The sequence below is a fragment of the Carassius carassius genome, chromosome 24 (assembly GCF_963082965.1).
Source record: "Carassius carassius chromosome 24, fCarCar2.1, whole genome shotgun sequence".
Classification (NCBI taxonomy): Eukaryota; Metazoa; Chordata; class Actinopteri; order Cypriniformes; family Cyprinidae; genus Carassius; species Carassius carassius.
The window spans coordinates 24,310,245-24,335,444 of record NC_081778.1 but is presented as its reverse complement, the minus strand read 5'-3'; the positions used below and the strand labels follow the sequence as shown (position 1 = coordinate 24,335,444).

Genomic DNA, 25,200 nt, shown 5'->3' with positions numbered 1-25,200 from the left:
TGGTCCATTGTGTTTTTTTTAAACAAAGTCCCTGCACCTGTTTACCAAGAAATTTTGGAGCACTTCATGCTTCCTTCTGCTGACCAACTCTTAGAAGATGCTGGGAATGGTGGGTAGCTGTGGCCTAATGGTTAGAGAATTGAACTTGTAACCCGAAGGTCGGAGGTTTGAGTGTCGGTGCTGGCAGGAGTTGTGGGGGGTGGGGGGTTAATGAACAGCACTATTTTCCACCCTCAATACCCATGGCTGAAGTCCCCTTGAGAAAGCTACTGAACCCCCCAATTGCTCCCCGGGTGCTGGATATATAGCTGCCCACTGCTCCGGGTGTGTGTTCACGGTGTGTTCACTTCTCACTGTTGTGTGTGAGCACTTGGATTGGTTAAATGCAGAGCACCAATTCCGAGTATGGGTTACCATACTTGGCAAATGTCATGGCTTTCACTTCACATTCATGGTGTTGGTGTGCTTGACTGGCTAGCAAACTCACTAGACCTAAAGAGGAAAATGAGAAACAAGAGACCAAAAAATGCAGATGAGCTGAAGGCCACTGTCAAAGAAACCTGGGCTTCCATACCACCTCAGCAGTGCCACAAACTGATCACCTCCATGCCACGCCGAATTGAGGCAGTAATTAAAGCAAAAGGAGCCCCTACCAAGTATTGAGTACATGTACAGTAAATGAACATACTTTCCAGAAGGCCAATAATTCATTAAAAAAATTTTTTTCTTTAATTGGTCTTATGAAGTATTCTACTTTGTCGAGATTGAGTGAATTGGTGGGTTTTTCTTAAATGTGAGCAAAAAACATCACAATTAAAAGAACCAAAGACTTAAACTATTTCAGTCTGTGTGCACTGAATTTATTTAATACACAAGTTTCACAATTTGAGTTGAATTACTGAAATAAATGAATTTTCCCACAACGTTCTAATTTATTGAGATGCTCCTATACTTCATATCCACATTTGGTAAACTCAAACAAGCAAATGTGTATCATGGAAAGACATTTGACCAGTGGAGGTCACAATCTCAAAGATGAACCACTTGGCTGAAAATCAAACAAAACCACAAAACTTTTGGTTGAAATACATGCTCTATCAACTCTATCCAATAAATAAGCGGTGTCAACGACATCTGTTTGCTATAGATAAAAAACGCCTTATTGATTAGTTTCCTTGTTTCAGTTAAATTGAATTAGGAATGAATTCTCTCGTTTTAGTAAATTAAATAAGCTGTTTTAATGACATCTGTTTACTATAGATAAAAAACGCCTTATTGATTAGTTTCCTTGTTTCAGTTAAATTGAATTAGGAATGAATTATCTCGTTTTAGTAAATCTTGCCCACATTGTACTTATACATTGCCTAATTTTGTAAAGCGTGGCCAAGTAGTACAAATTCATGCCCTTGTTTTAATTAATACAATGTGGCAATGATTTACTAGAATAAGGGAACAAATTAAGAAGTTGTGTGAAAAAATTCTTAATTCATGGCCACGATAAATATATTTTTGTCATGTGTACCAAATACTTGTTTCAGGTTTTGTTAAGAAAAGCCACAGAGAACTTGATCTATTTTAGCAGTTTGAATTTATTTTTAAAGCCCGGAAGCATGACATCATGCCCTGTTATCCAAATTGATGAATGATTTTGTTTAACATCTACAACATAATGCTTAACATCAAGTGTGACCACCAGTGTTGGGGAAAGTTACTTTTAAGAGTAATGTATTACAATATTGCGTTACTCCTTAAAAAAGTAACTAATTATGTTACTTAGTTACTTTTTTATGGAAAGTAATGCATTAAGTTACTTTTGTGTTCCTTTTGTGTTCCTTTTTAAATAAGAGCAGGGCTTGCAAATGTAAAAGCCCTTTCACACCAAAAAGTGTAATGAATAAACCTGAAGGAAAAGTAAATTCATGTGTGTACAGTAGAACAGGAGAAGAAGGTTCAACACTCTTCAGCAATAAAAAAACCATGAAGCACAATTGTTAGTTTATCTAAAGTAATTTTTGCTTATTAGTGTGTTAAAAGTATCTTCAAAGGTCATTAGCAAAGACATTGGTTCATAAAATGGGATTAGGTACATTTGTGTTATTCAACATTTATTTATTGCAAGTTTGCATCATATTCTGAGTTTGCATTTCACATTTTAATTCATTTTGATGAATACTAAATCAGGTTGTTGTTGTTTTTTTTGCGAGTGGGATGAATTAATTAACATTTAGAACTACATCATGTTCACACAGCGCACACAACACCTCTGTACTTCCGATTTCTCCCAATATGGGGACAGAAGACTTGTCAGTCAATAAATGGGAAAACAAAGTAACTGGCGTTACTTTTTTAAAAAAGTAACTTGGATATTGTCTTGTTAATTAAAAAGTAATTGGTTCCTTAACCAGTTACTTGAAAAAAGTAATCTGATTACATAACCTGCGTTACTTGTAATGCATTACCCCCAACACTGGTGACCGCCCCTTAATACATGACTGTCGACTTTAAGAATGTTTTGTTCTTACCAAGCCTATGAATTCCTTCCATCTCTCTCCTCTTCCAGATAGTCGAGCCCATAGATCTGTTCTGGAAATGCGGCCTTGCCAACCCCCACACTTCTCATTGCTTAGGCAGTGGCCAAATCATGATCAGTACCATGGGTGATCCCTCTGGCAATGGCAAGGGTAAGATGCTGTGTTCACAGCTCTGTATTTTCAGTACACATATATGCTTACCCTTTATTTATAATCATTTTAAGGTGGTTTTGTGTTGTTGGATGGCGAGACTTTCGAAGTCATAGGCAATTGGGAGCAGCCAGGTGAAGCAGCACCGTTTGGTTATGACTTCTGGTACCAGCCTCGCCACAACGTCATGATCAGCACTGAGTGGGGAGCTCCAAAAGCATTGGGAAATGGCTTCAACCCTGCAGATGTCAAAGCTGGTATGTTCATTTTCAAAAGTATGTTCAAGAGTCATTGTAGCTGACTGGCAGTGATGATCAGATCTGTCTGTAGGTCATTATGGACAGCGCCTCCATGTGTGGGACTGGACCACACACAAGCGGATACAGACTCTGGATCTTGGGGAAGAGGGTGCTATTCCTCTGGAGATCCGATTTCTGCATGACCCTGCTGCGGCTGAAGGATTTGTGGGCTGTGCTCTTCAGAGCACCGTCTTCCACTTCTACAAGACTCGGGCAAGTACATAAAAAGCACTTGCATTAAAATCTTCTCTCTAACCTTTTTTAAAAAGGTAAAAAAAGGAGACATGTTTTTAGCTTCACATTTTGTATTTTACAGAAAGGGGACTGGGCAGCAGAGAAAGTGATCCAAATTCCAAGCAAAAAGGTGGAAGGTTGGGCTCTTCCTGAAATGCCAGGTGAGTACTTTTAGAAACGTTTTAAAGTAAATTTTTATTTAAGTTACATTTTTGTGTAGTTTAAAAAAATATATATTACAGGGGACATAACACAGTTTCTGCCAATCTAATGCAATCTTGAGTACCTATAGAATAGTATTGCATCCTTCATATCTCTGAAGAGTCTTCAGATTTGCCAGATTTATTAAAGACAGATACAGCTGTAACACTTCTCTCCGAAAACAGTCGAGCTCCTGGAGGTGTGCCGTGGGCGGAGCTAAAGAGTCATGAGCATCCAAAGCTTTTGCATGGCGATCATCTTCAAGTTGTGACATTGACATAAAACAGGAACCAAAATTTTGAGTTAAATTTGATTTAATTTGTTTATAAAGCATTTGTCACTTCAATGCTGGGATCAAACAAACACACTTGGACTTCTCCGTTGCTGCCCCAGAGAAACAAATTGCACTGTTCCCTTAACGCTGGGTTCTGAACAAGGTTTTCTTTCCCTCACAACCAAAAACACACTTCTTTGGTGATATTGTTTATTTCGTGGTCTGAAAACAAAATGGCAAATCCTTCTTGAGTAAGTCCTTTTCAGTGCTGCTAATGACTTCCATAACCTGAACGACGCATGATGATGGGCATGCTCTCGCTTTGGCTCTGGTTGATGTGTGCGTGCTCGAGTGCCCATACAAGAAATTCCGCCCTTTATGACGTCTTACAAGGCTTTACTCAAAAAAAAAAAAAAAATCTTTCTGAAACTTATGCAAACCCTGAAGGAGAGTATTGGGCACAGAAATACTCCATCATACGTCCAACTCGTTTTTTTTAACTTTGGCCATGTTTAGCATGAGAATCCAACTCTTTAACAGTGTAAAAAAGTCAGAATGCATGAAGTAGCATTAGACATTCCCTTTAATGGAAAAAAAATAATTATTATGTGCAATTTAATTTCCAAACCAAATGGAATAAAAAGTTCTATAGTATATAGTATATATTTTGAGACTTTTTGACAACAGTAAGCCACTAAATATAATGATCCCTTTAGCAAAGGACCCCCTTTCTAAAACATAAATGTTGCTATATTTAAAAAAATATATATACTGTTAGTATATAAACAAACAACAACAAAACTAAAGCTGTTATACATAACTGGTTTGAAATTGATATCTATAATTTTGAGAGGTTTTCGCTCAAGTTTTTCTCTCTCTCACATTTTCCCTGAACCCCAATTTAAAAATCTGCTTTAATGGCAAAAAAGTTACAATTTTTTTTTGTCTGAATAGTAAGTTGTGACATTTTTTCTAAATAGTGTTAGTGTAATGTAATGTATACAATTAAAAAAAAAATTCTCTCATTTTTCCCCTTTTAATTTTTTTAATTTTTACCTGGACTCCAGTTTGACAATCTGCTATAATGAAATTCTATATTTTTAAATAAATGATAACACTCATTTATTGGTGTATTTTTGCCATAGGTCTCATTACTGATATCTTGATCTCACTGGATGATCGCTTCCTGTACTTCAGTAACTGGTTGCATGGAGACATTCGACAGTATGACATCACTGACAGGAAGAATCCACGTATGGTTGGTCAGGTAAAACAGCTTGGATTAGCAGGATCAAGACACCTTTGTCTACATTTCCAAGTCATGTCAAAGACAAATAAAGTGTCAATACAGTAAAACTTGCATTTAATATTTTAAGGTCTTCCTTGGGGGCAGCATTTTGAAAAATGGACCAGTGAAATTATTGGAGGACAAAGAACTGGATAGTCAGCCAACCCCACGGATACTGAAGGTACTTTTTCATTTCCAAGGGTACTTCATGTGAGCTCTGTGTACACATTTGAGTTAGCTATTATTTAGAGGAAAGCAGCCTAAAAAGGTGTTGGTTACTAATTAATTGACAAATGATCATCAGGTCATGCAGACCTAACCAGAGCAATTAGATCACATCATTTGTTGGAGGTTGAAACGTTCTTTTCCTCATCAGGGAAAGCGTGTGCAGGGAGGCCCTCAGATGCTCCAGCTTAGCTTGGATGGAAGACGACTGTACGTCACCACCTCTTTATACAGTGCCTGGGACAAGCAGTTCTACCCTGACCTCGTCAAGTGAGTCAAAAAATCTTCATTTGTAATGTTTCTTAAGTTTTGTATATTTAAGATTATGAAATGAGGCTGTTTAAATGGTTTTAGAAGTAACCTCTGATTTGTTTGTTATGCTGGAACATGCATCTTATTTCTCTTGAGGGAGGGGTCAGTCATGATGCAGATTGACGTGGACACAGATAAAGGTGGCCTGAAGCTCAACGAGAATTTCCTTGTGGATTTCGGAGCAGAACCAGATGGTCCTGCACTTGCCCATGAGCTCAGATATCCTGGTGGAGACTGCACTTCTGATATCTGGTTATGAAATTGGGGCCAAGCCATTATGTTCCAAGTGGGAGAATTATCATTCCCATATTTTCACAACTGAGTGGAGATACAATAGATAATCAGTATGAGGATCATGTTTAATCTACATATGGACTAAATCCTTAATTATATCGTGGCAATTAGTGATTACAATAGTAAATAACTTCTCAAATATAAAAATATATTTTTGTTGTCTTTATATGCTTTCTGCATTTCTTTTTTATAAATACTTTGTATTCCAGTGAACTCAAAGGCTTTCTCATTTGTTGTTGTAAGGGCTTTCCGAATCATTTGCATTGCAAAGTAGATTTTGAACACATGGTGCAAGTGCACAGAGTGAGTGCACACAATCACCTTCACTGTAAGTGCACATATTTAAAAAAAAAAAAAAAAAAATTATATTAGGAATACATTCTAAAATAAAGCAGTTAGTTATGTTGTATTACAGTGCTTAGAACCCCTCAAAGAACAAAAAACAAACACTTTTCCAGGAGTTACACCACTAAAGGTAGTTTTGTTTATTGCCATTGTAGTACACAAGTATGAATGGTTCTCTCCAAGTCCGAAGACAGGGACAAATATTATTTTATGAGAAGTATTAATAAAAAGGTTTTGATTTTTTCCCCCTGTAATAATAAATAACTACAGTACAACTATAAAAATAAGAAATGTCAAGTAGTTAATAAAAACTAACATTAAATGTCATCTTTTGACTTATTATTAAATCGGAAGTTGTAATGATTGTGTGTGTGTGTGTAATAAAATGATAATAAATGTAAAAAGTTATATGCAATATAAAACATTTACAGCAATTGTTATTATACTTGTATTATTATTACTAATATATCTTACTATTATTCTTATAATATAAATGAGAATCAAAACGACTCGTTTTCAACAGCTAATGTTTTTAACCTTTTATAACCTAATGTTTATTATCACCCTCTTTAGCTGTGTCTCAAAGTCTAGCGAGCTTCCTATCTAGAGAGCATTTGTAGCCATTGCCTAAACGCCACAGAATGCTGTCTTAGTAGGCAGCACTTTTGTGTTTTGAGACACAGGCAGTAACGTGACGTGTTGTATGCCGGAATCAGGCAGTTGATGTGGGCAGTCCCGGCGTGTCTGTCATCATCTCTCCATTCACTTTCCTAGCGAACCCCACCGGCTATTCAGCAACAGGAGAACCCCGGCTCCCAAATGGGGCAGTTAGAAAACCGATAAACCGATTATTTAAGCTTTCACCCGGTTTATTTTGAGGTAAGTCATTTGTAAAGATGTTTCCTTGGGTCGGTTCAAAAGTAGAAGAACGTTATAAAGTGTTAGAGAAGTTGCGTTAGCGGCTTGGCTAGGTATAGCATCCGTTTGTTTTTATGAGCTTATTCTTTCAGGCCTTCATAACAGTTGCACATTTAATAACAACTAATGTTAATTAAATTATGCTCTTTTTCAGTACACATACTATTATACTGTTTTTAAGGCAAAAATCTCTTAGAGACCTACCAGAGAAAAGTAGTCGACGTGTATCTTAAAGGTCTCAGCTAAACATGCTCAGATGCTAACGAGTGCAAAAGTCATCTGACTGATAGACTGCTTACTTTTTAACGTCGGAAGTAGGACAAAACAATTAATGTTTTGATTATAAAGCAGATCAGAGAAGAAATATAGATGTTATTACGAGTTTTGGCACCCATAAATGCAAATATTTAGCATGATGTGCTTGTACTGTCAGTTGTCTGTAGACTTTCAACTAACTCAACGTTACGTGACATAAAAATAAATAACATTGACAGTGTGTTTTTATGGCAAGTTGATTAACTAGTTAAGCGTTGTTATCTTAGCTAATCTAGATAATAATGTCCTGATCAAACCAGCTGATGCATCACATAAATCAAAATTATAGCTACCAATAGCCATTAACGTTATATACCTGGCATTGAGTTTATTGATTCTGTTTCAGTGAGTTTGATTTCAAGATTATTGGATTTCGTGGTTTATATATACTGTGGCAGTTTTGTAATCTAACTCAAGGGTTTCATCAAACAGATAATAATGGTTTTGGATAATAAAGTGTTGGCAGAAGGAGACTCTTGAGGCTGATCGTTCATGATCTACATGTCTTCCTCTTACGTTTCCGGGTAAAGGCTGATTGAATTTGCTCTTTCCATTGCAATCGGAGAAGTTCCGTGAAACATTTGATACCGAACAATAGAAATAGGCCTGTGCTTGTGGTTAGTCTGGATCAGTGTTGCAACTCTTACTGTTATCAGTTTAGGCTTGTTGTAGAGCAATGTTTTTCCAGTTTCACAGGATTTAACTTGAAGAAAGAGCTGGCAAGCTAGAACAGCATATAAACTGTCAGTTTAGACTAAACCATCCACCAGAGATGCATTCAGCATGTGATATGTGAGAGGAGACCTGACTCAGTCTCCACCATTTGACGTGTGATGCTTTAATCTTATCACTTTCAGAATCAGTTTTGATTTCATCTGTTACAGTTTCTGTTCCTGCTCTTAAATTTCAGTGATCTAAGAACAATCACTTTTCATGCTGATTTGTCTTTCATTTAACTAAACTATTCAGGTCTAACTTATCTTACTTTCCATTGTAACTTGAGGACTTTCCATCACAGTAGAACCATGGGTACTTCTAGAAGTGACTGAGCTTTATGTGGTGAACTGCCTCTTTCTGACAACATGATCTGTTTTAACGTACAATAGGTTTTTAATGTAGCAGCTTTGTGGAATCTGACACTGATGCTTTGCTTTATCTGATATTGGCCTGCTGGTAATGGTGAAGTAATCTGCTGGAGGCGGATTATGGCGCTGTTCTGCGTAGCTGTGGATCAGTGGGACAGCGTGACCCTGGGGAAGTGGCTCTTGAAAAAGGATGTTCCTCTGGTTTATTGTGAATTTTATATTTGAATGGTTTTTTACAATGTTTGCGGTCACATGTTGGTCAAAACATATTTTTGTTCTCTGATTTCTCAGACTTTTATATGCAAGTTGATATTTTAAAGGCAAAATGAAATCAGACTTACCCTGTTTACTGTCTTAATGACGGTTCCTGTTTATATTGTGCATAACTCATCAGAGTTTTATAAGCAAGAAGTTTTATCTTTCATCATCACCATTCAAAAGATGGGGATCGCTTAGATTTGAAAAAAATGTATTTGGAAGAAGTATTTTATGCTCACCAGGCATAATGTATTTTATCATTAATACAGTAAAACATTCATATTGTGAAATATTACAATGATTTCAAAGTTTCATACATTTTAAAATATCATTTATTTCTGTGATTGCAAAGCAACATTTTCATCAGCCATTATTCAAGTCTTCAGTGTAACATGATCCTTCAGAAATCAATCTAATATGCATTTCTTATTATTATAAATGTTGAAAGCAATTGTGCTGCATATGATTATTTGATGGACAGAAAGCTCAAACGAAAAGGATTTTGTTGAAAATGTCTTTACTGTCACTTTTTATTCATTTAATGTGACCTTGCTGAATAAGAGTACTTATTTCTTAAAAAAACAAATGATTGACCCCAAACTTTTGAATGGTAGTGTAGGTAATTGCTCTACCACTGAAAGTCACACATCACATTTGTCCTGCTAAATTGTCTATTTACTCATAAATTTTACATTACTGCATTTTATATGCATTGTGATTGCCATCCTGTTGTTTTTACTAAAGCTGTGTTTTGTTGTCTCTATGTGTTTTGCAGTGGCCTAGGAGTGTGTGGCCATGGGTGACACAGAGCTGGAGATCTCCCCTGCCCAGCTTGAGGAGCTACAGAAGAGCCCATCTGCTTCCTCTTCCTCCACCACCTCCTCGCTGTCCCTGCCCTCGTCTCCTTCCTCTGGCCCTCGTCCCCTCACCAGCTCCAGCCCGAGCACCAGTGAAGGCCTGCCCACCTCCAGCCCCCCTCTAGATGTCATATCCGAGGGAGTGGGCGAACCCACCCTGGTCATCGATACTGAGGTGGCTAAGAAAGCCTGCCAGGAGGTGCTTCAAAAGGTGAAGTTCCTGAAGGCCGATGAAGAGGTATCTTCAGCCAGCTCAGAACCAGTTTTGGTGAATGGTACAGCACACCCTGAGTCCACCAATGGAAGGAAACCTCCCAAGATCAGTGAGGAGGAAGCAGAGCCTGTGAAGAATGTGCGGTGCCGTCAAAAGAACAACTCATCTAAGCAGTCCTTGCTCTTGCGTCTCTTTGAGTCAAAGCTGTTTGACATCTCCATGGCCATCTCCTATCTTTATAATTCCAAGGAGCCCGGCGTGCAAGCCTACATTGGCAATCGACTCTTTAGCTTCCGGAACGAAGACGTTGACTTCTATTTGCCCCAGTTGCTCAATATGTACATCCACATGGATGAGGATGTGGGTGACGCCATCAAGCCCTATGTGGTGCACCGCTGCCGGCAAAGCATTAGTTTCTCCCTGCAGTGCGCTTGGCTGCTGGGGGCCTACTCTTCTGACATGCACATCTCCACGCAGCGCCATTCTCGTGGCACCAAACTTCGTAAACTCATCCTGTCAGATGAACTCAAGCCCTCCAGCCAGCGCATCCGCAGGGAGATGCCACAGCCTCCCCCTTCCTGCCCCCCACCCCTTCATCACTGTCAGGGCATGAGCGGACACAGCCTCTCACCCTCCAAACGCACTCACCAACGCTCCAAATCCGATGCCACCATCAGTATCAGCCTCAGCAGCAACCTGAAGAGAACTGCCAGCAATCCTAAAGTAGAGGCCTGCCAGGATGAGGTGAGACACTTGTTACTCACATGCTTGCTTACATAGTTAGTTACATGAAAGCTGCTTTTAGATTAACCATTTCTGGCCATTGCTTCCACCTCCCACGGATGTTGTTTCTCAGCTGTTTCATGCAAATGCGGAAGGCAAAAAACTCCGATTTGTGTGGTTTCTATGGCTGCGCTGGAAAAGGCCATTCAATGTTCCACTTGATGTGGTGCTGACACTCTGTAAAATAAATATTCATGTAGTTGCTTACTGAAATCGAACCTAAAAAGTGACTGATTTTCCATATGTAACAACTACATAAAATAGTGCTCTTTTACGGAAAAAGAGTGCTTTTTGGAGCCAATCACCAGAAGCAGTATCTATCAATATGATCACAGATACAGATCTTTTTGAAGCTTTCTCTTTATCATGTAAATTTATTTATAGTGATGCTCAAATCAGGATTTTTAATGACATTCATTCAGGGCCAGAATTTCATTTTTGAAAATGGGGGGGGGATTCCCCTCTTAGGTGACTTGTGGGGAGATTTGTTAATTTGAGGATGGTGGGGGGGTTAGACATTTAAAATAATATAAAATAATAATAATAATTTTCTCACCAAAATGTTTGCTTATGCAGTGCATTTTTGTTTTTACAGTTGGGCAACTGGCAATAGCTTACTCACAGCACAAGCCTGATTTTTTTAGCTTTATGTGAGGCAACCTTATGTGTGCGCGCTTTGAGTGTGCATGTATCTCTGAAGAGAGTGCAAGTGCTGGATAGTTTAAACACTGGCAAGACAAAAAGAAAGGTAAATTATAAACTTTAGTGATAATGTGACACTGCCTCAATTGTGCAAGTGACAATTCCTGTGTCAACTGTGCAGCGTGCAGTTTGCTTATAGTTCAGATGCGATGTGATAAGAATACATTTGTGCATTTTGAGAGGGAGAGAGAAAGAGCGCACTGTGATTCACTCACGCTGTTTGTGAACTACGTCTTACAAGAACTTTTCTAATTACCTTGCAAGTTATTTCACTAAAGAAATATGAATTGTACCTCATCTTCAGCATTATAATTATTATAATAATTATGCGCTAGAGAAATATTGAGACGGTGCTGCTACATATCATGCTAAACCTCTCACGACAGGCACGTTAGGAGCTTGAGGGCAGTTAATGAGATCTGCCTTTATAGAGACTGCCATCAAACTTCCCAAAACGATTATCGGTTGATCGTGATAGGTAGCCAATCAATTGGAGCACCCATAAGGGAAAAGAATGGGAGAGTCAACTTACAAATGATTCTGATAAACATTTAGGCTATGTTACAATGCTGCTAAATTAATATTGACATCTAATAAGCATCATTAGAAATGTTAGATTTTTTTAGCTCTCATCTTAATTGAATGAAATATTGTCAGTATTTATATCATCAGCCTTTTTCGATTTAACTTTTTAACTTGTGTATTTGTAATGGTGCTTTACAAATCAGCCCAAACAAGGCATCTAAGAAAGCAATATAATATTGCTTTCAGAACAGATTTTGCCTTGAAGTCGACATGAAATGCATGTGTTTCTATTTTCTAAATGCAGGTTATTGATCTCATTATGAGCAATTCATCTATGCATATGTTTTTAAACTTTAGACCTCATAATTTTTAATCATAATGTCATAACTTGATTTTCCATTGAAACAACAGATTTAATAATAATTTAGTCTGCTTAACGCCACACTTTTTTTTTTTTTTTTTTTTTTTTTTTTTTTTACAATCGACTTTAAAATCTTTCTTCATTCAATCAACAACCAACGGATAGAACCAAGTACCCACCCCACATTTATTTTATTTTTTTAAAGGCCATGTTGCAGGTTAACCACCACTTTCGATTAATGGGTACATAAATCACTCAAGATATGTATATCATTTTTAAAATGTCTCAAAAATAGTCTTAAAGACCTATTTTTTAAGTTTTTGGTATTAACGGTTTTTTTATGCAACTTGGCGATGACGTCACGTTGGGGAGAAGTCGAGGAAAGGTAGCCTCAGTCTAGTATGATGCCGCATTCCAGGCAACCCGTAACCCGTGTTTTTCCAAACTTAAACCCGTGAAAGTGCACAGGAATGGCAATCAAACTCGTGACTTCCCACCCGTGAACTCGTGTCTCGTACTAGATCGATGTACTCCAAGTTCCGAGGTCACACAGCACGCGAAACAACAATGACAGCCCCTACGGATAATACTGCCTATGGATGAAGTGTTTATGCTAGTGGCACACGTTGAAAAAAACGATTTTAGGTCAATGTACCGTTGCAATAAAAAAAAATCTAGTTACAATTCCTTGCACTCAGAAAGTTTGCCGTAACTTGCCTGGAACGGTACAAAGTCGTTAGTCGTGGTATGAAATAGTGATTACGAGCTCAAAAACCTGCCTGGAACGCAGCATCAGAACTAACGTTATAGCGACTGACTGGGATGAGGAAGAGGTGGCAAGAGCCAACATGTATGATGACCTGCAGCTGTGAAATTTCGAACCTGCCAGACGTGAGAGGGCAAATGAGGAATTGCCAAGAACTGATGTCCATCAAAGCCTATTAAATGCATGGTCCGAAGAGAATGAGTGGAGAGTTGGCGGAGTGTCCTGGTGAGTTGCTATCGTTTAGCATCGCAGCAATGAGCACTGGAGCTAGTCTACGAGCAGCAGTGCACAATAACGACACACACACACACACACACACACATATATATATATATATATATATATTATTATTATTATTATTATTATTATTATTTATTTATTTATTTTTTACTGTCATTGAGTAGCATTGAGTGAAAAATCAACGTTTTTTTTATATTTAGTGGCAGTGATCATGATGTTAGTTCAGATAAGTACCGGTAATTTTTGTCATAGTGTCGTAGAACTGGTAAACGTTGTCTTTGTCATCTAGAAATAGAAGGCATCATGCTAGCTATATGGACGTTTCTAAGCGTTTATCTCTTCCTCCGGTGAAAATGTCGTTACAAACGTAGCCGCGTGTGTGTCGCTGTGTTTGGCAGGTGCTTGTGTGGGCGGTGCTGTCCCATGGAAACTGCGTTTGAATGCTTGTGCTGTAGGGAAGTGAGTGCGTTTGGGTCGATGTTGGTCGATATTTATCTATCTGTCTGTCTGTCTATCTATCTATATATGTAGTCTATCTATCTATATATATCTATGTATTTATCTATTTATCTATAATCTGCGCTATCTGAATACTCTCGTCTACTACTCGTCTCTCTCTAGTCACTCTCAATGCTCTCAAGGCGGGCTTTGGTAAATTCTCTCCCCAACGTGACGTGATGCAATGCATTATGGGGGAAAGGAGACCGCTGTAAGATAGTACCTACTTTTTCGTATTATATTCCGTTTTGTGATACCCAACAACATAAAATACAATGGATAACAGTTTAAATGTTTATTACCATCAAGCAAATTGCACAAATTCATAAAAAAATTTACCCTGCAACACGGCCTTTAAACTCAAAATATGGAAGAAAACATGTGTTGCTGTTTCCGTTTCAAGACTTTAAAATGCTGTCTAGATGGGTTAGCTCACTAGGTTTTGGAACAGAGATGTATCGTCTTAAGTCCCTTTCAGACTGCACGTTGGATCCGGGAAATTGCCGGAACATTGCCGGATTGCCTTCAGTGTGAACGCAAACATGTCCTAGGATTGATTCTGGGATCGATCCAAGGTTGGGGACCTAGTTACATTGCCAGGTTCAGTCCCGGAACGAACTCTGTGTGAACAAAAGCCAGAACCAATTGCGTAAAGGGTGTGTTGTAGTGATGACGCACGTTATTGTGCGACTCTTTTACCATTTTTTTGGCAGATCAACGTTCACAACAATTAAATATGTGCAAACTATAATGAAACAGAGATCAGGTAGTTCCTCACTATCCGTGCTGAAGCTGAGATTGTTCACCAGCTTAAGAGAAAGTTAACGTGACTGTCCTTTTCACTTCGTACATTACACGTCACATTCTGAGGTCACTTGTCATTACAGGACCTTTACGAAATCACTGGCAGTGTGAATTAACCAAAATCAAACGATCATGGAACAATTGCCGGGACACATTACCCGTTTATTATCCAGAATCTCAGTGTGAAAGGTGCTTTAGCGTGTTTGAGTTGGTCTGCCATGTCACATGTCACAGTGAAGGCAGAAGCCAGCAGGGGGGATGAATAGATTACCCATGCTGACTGATTCCAGAAGAAATATCTTTGTTCCCTTTTATAACAGGCTAATTTGTGTGGTCAAGGGGATTGGAGAGTAGTTACAATTTACCATAATACATGCTGTATTTATTTTTTAATAAGGCTTTATGGTTTGGAATCATATGTCATGACAGTATTAAGTAAATATTTTAATAAGAAAATTCATTCATTTGTAGGTATCAGTGTGATTTTTACAGATGTGTTTCCACAGCTTGTCTTATCCAGTTAATTTAATTGGCCAAGCCAATATGTCTTAATTTATAGTAAGCTTAGAGTTTATGTAACAGCTTTTCAACAGCCTGGATATTAGTATAGAGCATATTGACCTGCCTATTGTCTTTTCTGTGTTCGGATAATTATAGTGTATCAGTGAAGCTGCACGGCAGAACCTTATGCAATAACTTATCATGGATCAAGTTCTACTGTGATGTGGAACTTTAGAGCTCACTTCAGATTTTCTTCATTTCAACCTCGTCGCACAGCACACACCCTCTGTTCTGACATTCAGGCATGTGGACATGATCACTTGCCTTCCTCTTTTATCTTCCTGCAGCATACTTTCTTCCCTTCTTTCTTCCTCTGAATGTGATCTTGGTGCAGCATGTGCTGCTATAGCAACAGTGATGTCACCATTAACATGGCAGTGAGCCACTCCGTTGGTAAACAGAGTAAAGATCAGCTATTATGAAATGCATTGCTCCACAACTCCACGCCATTTACACACTAGAAAACGTCTTTTGAGAACTAAAGGTGGTAACGTAGGAATGCCACTTTGTGGTTATATAACTCCACCTTGTGAAGTACAGTGCAGGTGTCTAATGTGAATTGCGTTAAGCCTGAACAAACATTAGCCTTTGGCGGTTTGCTCAAAGCCTTAATGGTCTTTATTTAAGGAAGAACAGTTGTATAATGTAAATGAAAATCCATAAATTCTATATTGAGCATGAATGTGCATTTTAAAAAGAAACGATATATCTTTTCTTGGTCGTATAGCTTTGAGCATTGTGTCATGCTCACTTTTCTATTGGTGGAACAGGTGTAGAGCCTCGTTTTATATCCCACACAAACAGCACTGATAAATTAACTGATCCACTGTGATTTATTTACACATTAAGCTGCAGTTTTTCAACCTGTGTAAATATTTCAGTGTGTTGTTTTTTCTTCCTTCCTCGAAGTGAAGATTTTAGATTTATTCTAGAAAGATAAAACAAAGCATATCATCTCCCGTATTATTTTTGTTTTTTTTAAGTTTGTGAGGATAGAGGTTTGCCATGAGAGAAGGACCCCGGTGTTATTATGCGGAATTTGGACCCCTGGTTCAACCCATCATGCCAGTTCAAATCAGAGCATAAATCTGTGTAAATGAATGGGGCCAATTTTTGATCAAATTAAAATACTGTTTCAATAAGATGTAAATAATGTTTTAATATGATTTTAGTGTGAACAAAATAAAAAAAAAAACGACTTTTTTGTGTAAAGTTATATTCAGTTTTATAACATTGTTGCCATGAAAATGTAATGTCTAAAACCGTAAAAAGACAGCTGCTTGATATTCCCTGAAAATTGAAGCAAGACCGATGTATGACACTCCCTGAGAACTGAGACATGACAGCTGTTCAACAGCTGTTACACAGCCATGGAGAACAATGTTAGGTCCATGCAAATTGAATGCAAAGTATGTTTATTAGTGGCCAATGCAGGGTTGTAATTACGAGTGCCAATCTGTTGAGTTTCAGGTGGGTGGCAAGCACCTTAGGTGGCCACTGATCATACGCTGCTGAGGAAGAAGCCTGGCAGAACTGGCTTGGATGCACTGCTATCTTTCGCCAGATGTCAGAGGGGAAGGGTCGTGTCTTGCTTTTATAAGTTGCAGGATGTTAAGGGGCAGCTTTCTGATTTAGGGGCTAGTCAGGCTCCACTGCTCACTGTGCTTGCACTTTAGTTCGTGCAGCCAGGTGGGCTGTGTGGATTTGTTTATTTGCATAAACAACTAGTACATCATAGACCATGGCTCAACAATCAGGTGAGATGAGATGAGATGAGATCTGTATATATTTGTTTACTGTTAGTTGTAATAAGTGTTTTGTGTAATTCGCAGTATGTTGATGATAATGCAACTGAGAGAGAGAGTGTAATGCACTTCTCGTGCTGTGTTTTGTTTAGCTCTTATGATGATTTTTCTGGAGTGAAAAAAGATAAAACATTAGTAAAGTTTTGGTCATCATTCAGATGAGGTCCACCACACTTTTTCCTTATGTAGCAGATATGCCAATGTTGCAAATTATGGAAAAATCGGTCGATAAATACCGGTGGCCAATATATCTCGGTGGCTGATAGATTGGTGGCATACTGACATCTAAAATTTGCAGTTTTGGGGGTTCTCCAGGACCAGGATTGGGAACCACTGCAATAATGAATAGTGGCGCTAGCAAAACGTGTATCTGTGTCTCATGTCCACACACTCCAGCCTAACACTATATCTTTTTCTGCAATAATATAATATAGTCTATATATATATATATATATATATATATATATATATATATATATATATATATATATTGTAATAACACAGTAGTACTATTATTATTTGGATAATTAACAATATGATAATAGTATTTTTAATGTTTGTACAAGTTTTCATGCTTTGTGCTGCGTCTCAAGCAACCTTGGTAATTAAACCTGTTTCATGTCCTAACCAGCTGTCACGAGTGACTATTATTTCTGTGGTATTTCCACACCAAATGTGAAAGCTCATTGGTTGAATATTATGTGTATTATTACAGTACATTAAACATTAAATATATTCTGATTTGCTGATCAACAGGCTAATGCTGTAAATGTTTTATTCATTTTCTGATAAGGATTTATGTTTGGACTTCTTTAAATCATAACCATTTTACTTTAATATGTAGATGATAAAACTAATCCAGTGGTTAGCTGTGGCCTTGCCAGAGGAGTGTGTATAGGTGTGTGTGTGTGTGTCTGTGCATCAGCAGCCAGGGATAAACATGACAATTTTCAGGCCTGTGGAGTCACGGCCAGGGCCTGCTGCTCTAACAGATGGGATGAGTGTAATGTTGTGATGTGTTTTTGTCTTGTTCTGACCCCCTCCACCCACCTCTGCTCTTGCACTATAACTCCCCTCACCCTCCTCTTCCTTTTCCCAGGATCTGAGCTCCAGCTCCGACAGTCTCGAGCTAGAGGCTGGTACAGTAAGTCTCTCACGTCTAATAACGCTCCTCTGTGCTTGGTGGGATGATGGCTGTGTCTGTTTGCAGACGGGGTTGACTCCACAGATTCCTTCAAATGTTTGCCTTCAAGATTTGCAATCATGCTTTCATATGTCACAAATTGGGCATAACATTGGCACTTTACATGAAAGTAGGGTATGGTAGGGTATTTACATTCACAAATAGGGTATGAAAGGCTTAATCATAAATGTCTATATATAAATAAAAAATAAATTATATATATATATATATATATGAGATTTAAATTGTTATAATTTATTTTCTATTTATTGCATCGTTTACAGTGATTATTTTATATATATATATATATATATATATATATATTGTTTTTGCAACCTTGTTTGGTGTCTGAGTACAGGTTAAAATCCCAGTTTTATTTATTTTCTTTCTTTTTGAAAAAAAAAAAATCAATGATTTACAAAAACGTTTGGAAACAGGGTTGAATGATAGTCATCACTACATTCATAAAAAATGAAATACTTTTAGTTTTGTGTTTTATGTAGCATATCTAAGAATCCTCCAGGATGTAGGAGTTGGACCATTATTTTTATAAAGTTACGAGACACCAATTTTTACCTTATTTGTGAAAAATGCCTATTGCATGTTGCATATTGATATGAATATACAAGTCTTCATCAGTGAACTGATGGCATGCTTGCAAACACTTGTTCTTTGTGTGGTTGTTCTTTTCAGTTTTAGCTGTAATAGCCTAATTATTTGGATGTGTCATTTTCCTCTCATTCTCCTATTTAATCAATCAGTGTCTAAGTGTAAGAGTTTTTGACTTACTAATTTTAATAAAGATGGGGCAGATTTGTTTTGGCTTCGGTGATCAAGACCTTTGGTTTCTTACAGAGAGTTTGCAAATCTTGGCAAGGGAGAATTCTCTGGAAAGAGTGTTAATTTGGTGGAATTAATTCTTTCTATTGGTGTTTTGGGTGTTCTTTTTCATATTTGCAAAGGATTAAGTGGTACTTTTATGTCAAAGTTAATTTATGTCATGTTTCTGTAACCCCTTCTACACTGATTACATATATCCACGTATCCTTTGACATCTTTGAACCATTGGTTGCACATGTGGAGGAGTTTGATGAGTCTTTCTCCACATTTTCCTGTTCTTGGATGACTTTATGTATTTGTGTTAATACTTTTTCCTCATTTCAGGTGATGCTATTCATTCATGACTCACTTGCTCTATCCTGTGGTCAGCTGCTGCTAAAACACTCTCTCACCATTTCTTTTTTATGTCCATGCTTCAGTTTAGCATGCTGTGCCGATCATGCATGCAAGTTTTGAGAAATGCTCCACATATTCCAATGCTGAATAATAAAACAATCATGTGCAATTACTCATACATCCATTGATATTCAGTGATTGGTTTAATTTGGATGTACAGTCAGCTCAAACATTTTAGGCTTAGGTATGATACCAGCTCTGATACTACTGGACATTACTATCTGACTAATACCAATATTAAATCAGGCAGGGATAGATTAAATATGTGAACATGCAAAAACAATAGTAATTTATATACATGTATGTATGTATATATATATATGTGTGTATATATACATGTATGTATGTGTATATATATATGTGTGTATATATACATGTATGTATGTATGTGTATATATATATGTGTGTATATATACATGTATGTATGTGTGTATATATATGTGTGTATATATATGTATATATGTGTATATATATATGTGTATATATATGTATATATGTGTATATATATGTGTATATATATGTATATATGTGTATATATATGTATATATGTGTGTATATATATTCGTAATTGCCTTTTAGCTGGGATATGAGTGTTTTAACATTGGAAAAAATGAAAAATTTTTGACACAAAATTTGCTATATATTGGTATCATACCATTTTAATTCAGTGGTACTTTTATCAATAATTTTTTATATTATGTTTATCATGCAACACTTTATGTTAAACAATTCTTCTGCAAATGCCTAAATTGGTTTGCATAGACGTCAGTTTGTGTTAAAATGACTTTTTTTTTTTTCCTCTTTTCCCCATCATCTCCATTTCCTCTCTCAATCTTCATTCTGCTCTCAGCCTGTGCGTCTGACCCCTCAGAGGGAGTTCATTAAGTCTCTAATGGGGATCGGGAAGAGACTGGCCACTCTGCCCACTAAAGAACAGAAGACCCAGAGGCTCATCTCAGAGCTGTCCCTACTCAACCACAAGCTGCCTGCCCGGGTCTGGCTGTCCACGGCTGCTTTTGACCACCACGTGGTGCGTGTGCCCCACACACAGGCCGTCGTGCTCAACTCGAAGGATAAGGTAAGGTTGTGCTGAGATAAGAATCCATTAGTTTCTTCTAATGGGGTTTGAAAGACTCTTTCTTTCCTTATTTAATTTCTAAACATTGTTAAACTGCCTTTTTTAATTTATAAAGAATATGAAAAAACTACCTTTTTGTGCTTTTCCAGGCACCTTACTTAATCTACGTAGAAGTTCTGGAATGCGAGAACTTTGAGACATCAAGTGTTCCAGTGAGAATCCCGGAAACACAGATTCGCAGCACGCGATCCGTAGAGAATCTTCCCGATTGTGGCATCACGCCCGACCAGCGTGCCAGCAGCTTCTCCACAGTTCCCAATTATGACAACGATGATGAGGCATGGTCTGTGGACGACATCGGAGAGCTTCAAGTGGAGGTACTCGGACAGAGCGTCTATAAGGTTAACATCTACAGATTTGCTATTGTAAGAGAGCTGACCATTGTTTTTTTTTGTTCTTAAGTTTCCAGAGATCCACACCAACAGTTGTGACAACATTTCCCAGTTCTCAGTAGATAGCATCACCAGTCAGGAGAGCAAGGAACCTATTTTTATTGCAGCTGGAGATATCAGGTAGACTTGGAGACAATGCATTTAATAATTGCAAACAGTAAGAAAGAGAATACTAATTTAACTGGAATGTTTTTGTTATTTCAGACGACGCCTGTCCGAGCAACTCGCTCACACCCCCACCACATTTAAGAGGGACCCGGAGGATCCCTCAGCCGTAGCCTTAAAGGAACCATGGGAGGAAAAAGTCAGGTATGTGTACGACGGTCTTCACCATGGTTGTTTTTTTCAATCATTTGTTTAGTCTGATTCAATCATTCCTGTGTTGTTAAATAGACGGATAAGGGAGGCCTCCCCCTATGGCCACCTGCCCTATTGGCGTCTACTGTCTGTTATTGTGAAATGTGGCGATGACCTGAGACAGGAGCTTCTCGCCTATCAAGTGCTGAAACAGCTACAGGTTACACTCATCATATTTAGTCTTTCAAAATGGGGTTAAATCTTTGGATGCATAATATATCGGTACCATAATGGATATAGGCCAGTATTGTTTATTTCATTGTGCTTGCTCATTTCCCCTATTTTTCACACTATTCATTATATTGTCATGATGCCAAAATCACTTGTAGACTTTATAATGATAGGTTTTTAACTTGTTGTTAACTGAGAAGATGCGCAAATAAACGCTGAAATGAACGTGGATTTGCTCATCTTCTCAGTTAACAACGGCTCTGTGTAGTAACAGCTGCTCTATGTGAAATCACGCACCTGAGGGAATTTACCGCTGATTAGAGAACCGGCTTTACTGACGAGATGCGCAGCCCTACTTATTATCAGCTTTTTTTATTAACAGTTTATTTTATTTTTTAAATATTGGTTCACCCTAGTTATATCTCATCCTTTATTGTAGGATATACTTTTTAAATATATATTAAATAACAGGATATACAGTTTTTAAAATATTATTGTACATTACTGTTGAGAAGTTTAGGGTTGGTAGGATTTTTCAAATGTTTTGGAATTAAGTTTCCTATGCTCAAAGAGGCTACATTAATTGCCTCTTAACTGCTACATTAATTAAACATTTCTTATTATTATCAATGTTGATAACAGTTTTGTGGCATAATATAGAGCTGTTTTCTAGGTCAAAATAAATGTATAAAGAAACTACATAACTGATTTGTTCTTTTCAGGATTCTAAGATGATTAGAAAGTTGAAAATGACAGCATTTATTTGGAATAGAAATCGTTATAAATTAAAAAAAAAAAAGTCTTTACTGTCACCTTTGATCAATGAATCCTTAATAAAAAATAGTTAATAACTTTTTTTACTGACCCCTAACTTTTGAACAGTAGTTTACAATGTGTTTTTTGAAGCAAGGCCTCCTCAGGCATAATATGTTGCTATACTGGATCTTCTCACCATCTGTGTTCTTCCAGATTATCTGGGAACAAGAACGGGTTCCCTTGTGGATCAAGCCATACAAGATCCTGGTCATCTCCTCAGACAGTGGTATGATTGAGCCGGTGGTCAACGCTGTGTCCATTCACCAGGTGAAGAAACAGAGTCAGCTTTCATTGCTCGACTACTTCCGGCAAGAGCATGGGAACTTCAATACAGAGGAGTTCCTTACCGCTCAGCGCAACTTTGTTCAGAGCTGTGCTGGCTACTGTCTCATCTGCTATCTGCTGCAGGTCAAGGACAGGTGAGTGAGACCATGCTTGAATCATATCGGAAGAAAATAATTTGGATTATTTCTAATCACCATTTTCTCTTGTTTTTCAGGCACAATGGAAATATCCTGCTAGACTCTGAGGGCCACATCATTCACATCGACTTCGGCTTCATCCTTTCCAGCTCTCCACGTAACCTGGGCTTCGAGACATCAGCCTTTAAACTAACCAGTGAATTTGTTGATGTAAGTAAAACTTTATATTGGATGAAGAGAAGGATGTAAAAATAATGATCAGCTTCTCAGTATCGGCCAGAATTTTCAAATCTGTGCATCTCATAGGTAATGGGAGGTCTGGATGGAGACATGTTCAATTATTATAAGATGCTTATGCTCCAAGGCCTAATCGCTGCACGCAAGCACATGGAGAAGGTCATCCAGATTGTAGAAATCATGCACCAAGGTATTGTTTGTCTGGAACTTCAGGGGGTGGAGCATCTATGTCTTTCTATATTCATCTGAGGACACTTTATCATTCCAGTTTTTATATGTTATGCAGGTTCTCAGCTTCCCTGCTTCCACGGCTCCAGCACCATCCGTAACCTGAAGGAGCGTTTCCACATGAACCTGACGGAGGAGCAGCTGCAGGTGTTGGTGGAGCAGATGGTGGACGGCTCCATGCGTTCCATCACTACCAAGCTGTATGACGGCTTTCAGTATCTCACCAACGGCATCATGTGAGAGGTGGCCGGGGAGCACACTGACTAGAGCGCTAAAACTGGAAAAAAAAGGCTGCACCGCTTTAAAAACCACTCCTAATGCCGGCTTCCCAAAACCACCCCTCAGACTGATTAACGTTAAAGATGGATTTTTTTGTTCTTTTTTTTTTTTTATACCCTGACCGAAGAGGTCTTTAGCTGTGAAGTAACTGTTTGTCGTCTTTTTACAACATCCTTTCCTTTTGTTTAAACCCTCCCTTTTTTGTCATGACGTCTCGCAGTACTCTGGATACCCAGAGTTGAGTTTTATCCAGCTTTCCAGTGCCTCATTTAAACACTACGCTGCTCTGACTGACTTCAACACCCCATATTATCATCATCAGAGTTTTTGGTTGCTATACCAGTAATGATATCAGAATTTCAACACACACTCATACAGTAGGGTGAAAACAGAAGATGTTGTATCAAAGCCTGTACATTGCATTGTGAAATGAGGGAATCGGATGGTAAGCATTGCTGTATTGTTCAGATCTGTGAAGTCAGTGTTACATTAACTGTTTAAGAGATCTTCAGCTCAGTGCCGCACAATTAAGAGACCGTTAAGCCATGGAACATTTGCTTAAAGTGCTCTCATTTGACCTGGTGAACCGTGATAGGGTTAATGAAGCTGTTTAATTCAATATGGATGTGTTAAACGTCAAAACACCAAAGATCAGATGACAGATCAGTGACTCTACTAATCAAATGAGAGGTTTAATCTTCAAATACATATAAAAGACGACATAAAATAATTAGGACTTAATTCAAATAACCTGGTCTGTTTTCTAGGTCGGAATAAACGTATAAAGAAACTATTTTGAGTTTCCAAAGGTCTGGACTGAAATATGGTGGACTGAGAGATATGAACACTATTTATTGCCCTTTTACAGATATTACATATAATGACACTTATGGAAATACACTCTCAACGTTCTCTGTTGATTTCATTTCATTTTGTCATTTTGTTTAGCACGTTATAAACCTATTTGTGCTAGTTTGTACTGCTTACCTGAATTTATAATGTGCATTTTTACAGCTTATCTCAATCTGAGGTGGGCAGCCATGTATAAATGTGTGACTGTGAGCCACTGGAGTTTTTTTTTTTTCGAGAGGGGTTCTGTTGCACAGGAGAAACCGAAAGGGCTATGAAAAAGTGAGAGAAATCAGCACATTAAATCAACACAGTCTTTCTTTGTTTTTATTTCCTACACATGTACAGGTATAAAATTCCCTGCCTAAAATTTCTCTGTTTTTTTTTAATTATTTTTCTTTGTTTTCATAGAACTTGGGCATGTGTTGAGCCTCGTCTTATTTCCCTGTGATATCAGTTCTTGTCTTAACAGTTTTAATAGATTCTCTTAGCGGGAACCACAATTTTTTTCCATTTGTTTGCCTGAGCGAGGGCAGTTTAGACGTTGTGTATGTTTTCAACAAGCTTATCTTTTCTCTTTACTATTTTATACTTCTATTGTTTCAGCATCAAACTTTTTTTTTTTAACTTGCAAAACGGACCAGCTTTTACGATCATGTCAATAACCTTCCTTGTGAATGTTGCTTTGTATAATAAATTAAATGTTCCCATTCCACAAACTGTATATTTTTACAAAAAATATTTTAAGACCCTGTAATTGATATTTTTCTTTCTTTTTATTTTATTTTTTGTGAATATCACAATCCTACATACCCCTGTTTAATTTCTAGTGTAGTGTATGTGTGGGTGGATCACTTACAAAAATGTAATTATTGATAAATAATAGTTTTTGGTAAAATAATAATTTTTCAAAATGCTATATTTATTACACTTTTACTATTGTACAAAATATATTTTTTATTGTACGAGCTGGTTTGAAAGAATTTGAAGAAAAATAATTTGCACCATAGTAGTGTTTAGAAATTTTCTAAATATTATTTATTTTAT

At 37.6% G+C, this 25,200-nt stretch overlaps 2 protein-coding genes across 3 annotated transcripts; both read left to right on the top strand.

Annotated features, from left to right (window-relative positions):
• The first annotated feature begins 2,653 nt into the window (after window positions 1-2,653).
• LOC132103521 (methanethiol oxidase-like) lies at window positions 2,654-5,773 on the top strand. The gene is made up of 8 exons (XM_059508638.1): window positions 2,654-2,681; window positions 2,756-2,938; window positions 3,012-3,193; window positions 3,297-3,375; window positions 4,835-4,956; window positions 5,066-5,158; window positions 5,354-5,472; window positions 5,611-5,773. The coding sequence occupies exons 1-8, from the start codon at window positions 2,654-2,656 to the stop codon at window positions 5,771-5,773; spliced, it is 969 nt and encodes a 322-aa protein (XP_059364621.1).
• A 1,061-nt stretch (window positions 5,774-6,834) lies between these two features.
• On the top strand, window positions 6,835-24,097 carry LOC132103262 (phosphatidylinositol 4-kinase beta-like). Of its 2 annotated transcripts, XM_059508216.1 has the most exons (12): window positions 6,835-7,032; window positions 9,505-10,544; window positions 17,945-17,989; window positions 20,115-20,342; window positions 20,492-20,719; window positions 20,805-20,914; window positions 20,999-21,103; window positions 21,188-21,311; window positions 22,292-22,557; window positions 22,638-22,770; window positions 22,867-22,987; window positions 23,084-24,097. In XM_059508216.1, exons 2-12 carry the CDS (start codon window positions 9,525-9,527, stop codon window positions 23,263-23,265), a joined length of 2,562 nt encoding a protein of 853 aa, XP_059364199.1. In that variant the 5' UTR covers window positions 6,835-7,032; window positions 9,505-9,524; the 3' UTR covers window positions 23,266-24,097. The 2 variants fall into 2 exon arrangements, with proteins under 2 accessions (XP_059364199.1, XP_059364201.1); XM_059508218.1 differs by lacking the exon at window positions 17,945-17,989.
• Window positions 24,098-25,200: the final 1,103 nt, after the last annotated feature.

What these genes read in the sequence shown, in the direction of transcription:
- LOC132103521 (XM_059508638.1), top strand. Translation starts at nt 2,654, where the DNA reads ATGGGTGATCCCTCTGGCAATGGCAAGG. An exon ending in GGCTCTTCCTGAAATGCCAG is followed by an intron (nt 3,376 to 4,834) that starts GTGAGTACTTTT and finishes TTTTTGCCATAG; the next exon opens with GTCTCATTACTGATATCTTG. An exon ending in CAACCCCACGGATACTGAAG is followed by an intron (nt 5,159 to 5,353) that starts GTACTTTTTCAT and finishes TTTCCTCATCAG; the next exon opens with GGAAAGCGTGTGCAGGGAGG.
- LOC132103262 (XM_059508216.1), top strand. Translation starts at nt 9,525, where the DNA reads ATGGGTGACACAGAGCTGGAGATCTCCCCTGCCCAGCTTGAGGAGCTA. An exon ending in TCGGAGAGCTTCAAGTGGAG is followed by an intron (nt 20,720 to 20,804) that starts GTACTCGGACAG and finishes TTTGTTCTTAAG; the next exon opens with TTTCCAGAGATCCACACCAA. An exon ending in TGTAGAAATCATGCACCAAG is followed by an intron (nt 22,988 to 23,083) that starts GTATTGTTTGTC and finishes TATGTTATGCAG; the next exon opens with GTTCTCAGCTTCCCTGCTTC.